The sequence below is a fragment of the Octodon degus genome, unplaced genomic scaffold (assembly GCF_000260255.1).
Source record: "Octodon degus isolate 3935 unplaced genomic scaffold, OctDeg1.0 scaffold00353, whole genome shotgun sequence".
Taxonomy (NCBI): domain Eukaryota; kingdom Metazoa; phylum Chordata; class Mammalia; order Rodentia; family Octodontidae; genus Octodon; species Octodon degus.
The window spans coordinates 308,290-311,788 of NW_004524929.1; the positions used below are offsets into that span (position 1 = coordinate 308,290).

The 3,499-nt window shown below is 38.0% G+C and overlaps 1 protein-coding gene across 1 annotated transcript in view; it reads right to left on the reverse strand.

The window, feature by feature from the left end:
- The window catches only part of Atp7a (ATPase copper transporting alpha), a 173,366-nt gene that overhangs the window by 45,279 nt on the left and 124,588 nt on the right, over positions 1-3,499 (reverse strand). Inside the window, exon 11 of the mRNA XM_004648103.3 lies at positions 2,871-2,962. Within this exon, the coding sequence (XP_004648160.1) occupies positions 2,871-2,962 (92 nt within the window). The remainder of the gene's footprint in view (positions 1-2,870; positions 2,963-3,499) is intronic.

The window sequence follows — 3,499 nt, forward strand, 5'->3', positions numbered from 1 at the left end:
AGAGAGTCACGTGGAGAGAAAGCATTCTCTCAGGCTTTCACAGAGAGCACACTGGCCAAGCAATGGCCGTGACTCATCCCCATGGCTGACACTGACAAAGGTTCTACAATCTGAGGTACAGGATCTCAGGATAAATCCTGAGGGATTTTCACTGACCTTCTCAGACCAAAAAGCTACAACTCTTGTTGCTTAGGTCCTCCTTTACCTTGGTCTTAACCCTCCAGCAGAAAAGTATAAAAACGAAATATAAGAAGTAAAGCCATGAGCTGGTGAGATGGCTCAGTGGTCTAAAGCACCTACTTAGAACAAGCTAAGCCAAGCAAAGCACAGGGACCGCGGTTCAATACCCCAGCACCACATGCCAGCCAGCCCCGCCCCCTGGTGGGCTGAGCTAGCCACACACAAAATAAATAAATAAATAAATAAAATTAAAAAAAAAGAAGTAAAGCATGGTGTTATGTTGAGCTGTAGGGGACTCAGGTCAAGAATTTCTGACATTGCCAGTCAAGGGGAAGACCCAGTACCGTTATGGACTACTGGACTCTTTTAGAATATTTTGCTGAGTTTACACACCTATAATATTCAACGAACAGAACTTAACAAAAAAAGGGGATAGAGATGAATGTCCATTTTGTATCTGTGTATTCAAAATGGTTACGATAGATATCTAGTTGCATTCTCTTAATGAGTAGTGGGATTTGTTCTAATAGTGTTTGTAAATAGGATATCATGTCCACATCTTGTACAGCAATGAACCTCTATGAAGAATGAATGCAATGTGTTAATTATTGGAACTGTCCTACCAATTTGGTTTGAAACTGTCTCATTGGTATTTGTTTCCCCGTAAAATTATGGAAAAAAAGTGTGAAAAGACAACCTACAAAATGGGGAAGTTTTCCAGCTAGTCCTCAGAGGATTAATATCTAGAATATATGAAACACTCAAAAGAATTTGATCACCTAAAATTAAAGACAGAGTCAACAGGCGCAGGGGCCTGGGGTTGGATCCCTGGGCCTGCTGTTCCGCCCCTCCCCCCGGGGCATGCTGAGACAGCAATCGAGACTCAACATGGTAGTGCACGCCTGTATCCCCAGTTCTTGGGAGGCTGTAAACAGGTGGATCACTACACGTTTGATCTAGTAGTGAGACTCTGAACACCCTACAGATCCTTCCCTAAAATACAAAAAAAAAAAAAAGACCGAGTCAAGAAATGGCCTAGAGAAATGAACAGACACTTCACAGAGGAAGAAGTACAAGTGGCAAATGAATATATGAAAAAATGTTCAACATCTCTGGCCATGAGAGAGATGCAAACTAAAAGAATGCTAAGATTCTACCTTATTCCAGAAATAATGGCAATCATAAAGAAATAAAAAAACTAACAAATACTGGTGTGGGGTGTGGTAAAAAAGGAACCTTTCTGCATTCATGGTGGAAACGTGAACTAGTACAACCATTAGGGAAATTATATGGAGATATCTCAAAGAACTAAAATTAGAAATATCATATGACTCAGCTACCCCCTTCTAGGTATCTTCCCCAAAGAATTTAAGACATTATATTGCAGTGTGACACATACATATCAATTTTTATAACAGCATAAATCATAATAGCTTACTCCTAGAAACAGTCTGTATACTCATCACCAGATGATTGGAGAAACAAATTGTTCTGTAATCCCAGCACTCAAGAGGCTGAGGCAAGAGGATCACCATGAATTTGAGGCCAGCCTAGGCTAAAAAGTGAGTTCAAGTACAAACTGAACTGCATAGTAAAAGCTTGTCTCAAAAAAATAAAATTAAAAAAGATGAAAAAAAGGAGGAGAAATAAATTTTATCTATATATAATGAAATACTATTCAGCTTTAAAGAAGGACAAATTTGAGAGTTTTATAGTAAAATGGATACTATCTAGAAAATATGTTAAGTGTGAAATAAACCAGACATATAAAGTTAAATACCATACAGTATCTCTCATCTGAGTAAGGCAATGTACAAACTAGGAGAAAAAATGAGAGGTAGATCAAGACAAAGAGTAGGATTTCTTGCAGATAGGTAGGGACCCAGAGACCAAGGACAAGGGGCAAGACAGAGGGGATGGGGAAATAGGTAGTGTGAAGTTGTGCCAGGTAGGTCCTAATAAACTCAATGAATGTAAACACTGTAAGCCATAAATATAAACTAAGATGAATAATACCAACAAAAATGAAAAGGGGAAAGGGAGAATTACAAGAAGAGCAGCAAGGAAGGGGATAAGAAAAAAAAGAATATTTTAGAAACAAAGGAGAAATATAAATATGCACTGGGTATTAAATAATATTAAGAAAGTATCTTAGTTACTTTTCTTTTCTGAGACAAAATACCTGATACCCAAAATGAAAGGACAAAGTTTCAGCTTAGAGTTGTAGAGGTTTCAGTCCATAATTGGCTGGGTCCAAGGCAGGATGGCTGTGCAGAGGGGCAGCCCAGAGGAGATACAGTTCATTATGACAGAAAATAGCAAAAGCAAGCAAGAAAGGGGGAGACAAGAAGCTTTCTGCCCCTTATATTGCATTTGGCTACCTACCTTAGGGCAAGTGAAGTACTCACACCCATAATCCTAGGCAGAACTATGCCAAATCAATCAGTGGACTGATTTACTAATCACAAATCCTTATGGTATACAAATATTTAGCAGTAAAATGATAGGACTGGGATCTACCTTCTCTTAAGACAACAGAAAGATAAAATGAATAGATAAAGTGCAGTATAGCAAAACATGGATAACTGTTATTTCTGGAAAACAGATTATGTGGGTTTGTGATATTCCTGAATATATTTGAAATTTTTTATAAAAAGTTCCTAAAAAGGGAAGGAAATGAAGATAAATACCTCAGGAGGATATTTTCAGAGTTGAGAGTCACAATAGTTGCTTCTGTAGCTTGTAGTGAAATTAGTTTTGCAAGAGCCTCTGATGTTTTGCCCTACAAATTAAAACATATTTACAATGCTAAGGAAATATTCAGGTCTTAAAGATACAATCTTTAATATTTATCCAAAAGTCTACTTAATAAATATAATTTATTTGTACAGCTACTTTGGAAATCAGCATGATGATTCTTCAAAAAACCTAATCTAGAGGTTCAAATTGACCCAACTAGTCCTCAACTAGGTGTCTTCTCAATAAAGTTAAAGTCATTATACCACAGTGGTACATAACTATGTTTACAGCAGCACAATTTATAATAGCTAAATCTTGGAAGTATACTCCTCAACTGATGAATTGATAAAATGTGCTATTTGTATAATATGCAGTACTATTCTGCCATAAAGAAGGATAAACTTGAGACATTTTTAGGTAAGGTAAACAGATGCACCTCAAGACTATAATCAAGGGGCTGGAGAGATGGCTCAGTGGTCTAGAGCACCTACTTAGAACAAGCTTGGCAAAAGCATCAGGGACCGCGGTTCGATCCCCCAGCGCCACATGCCAGCCAGCCCGCCCCCTGGTGGGCTGAGCT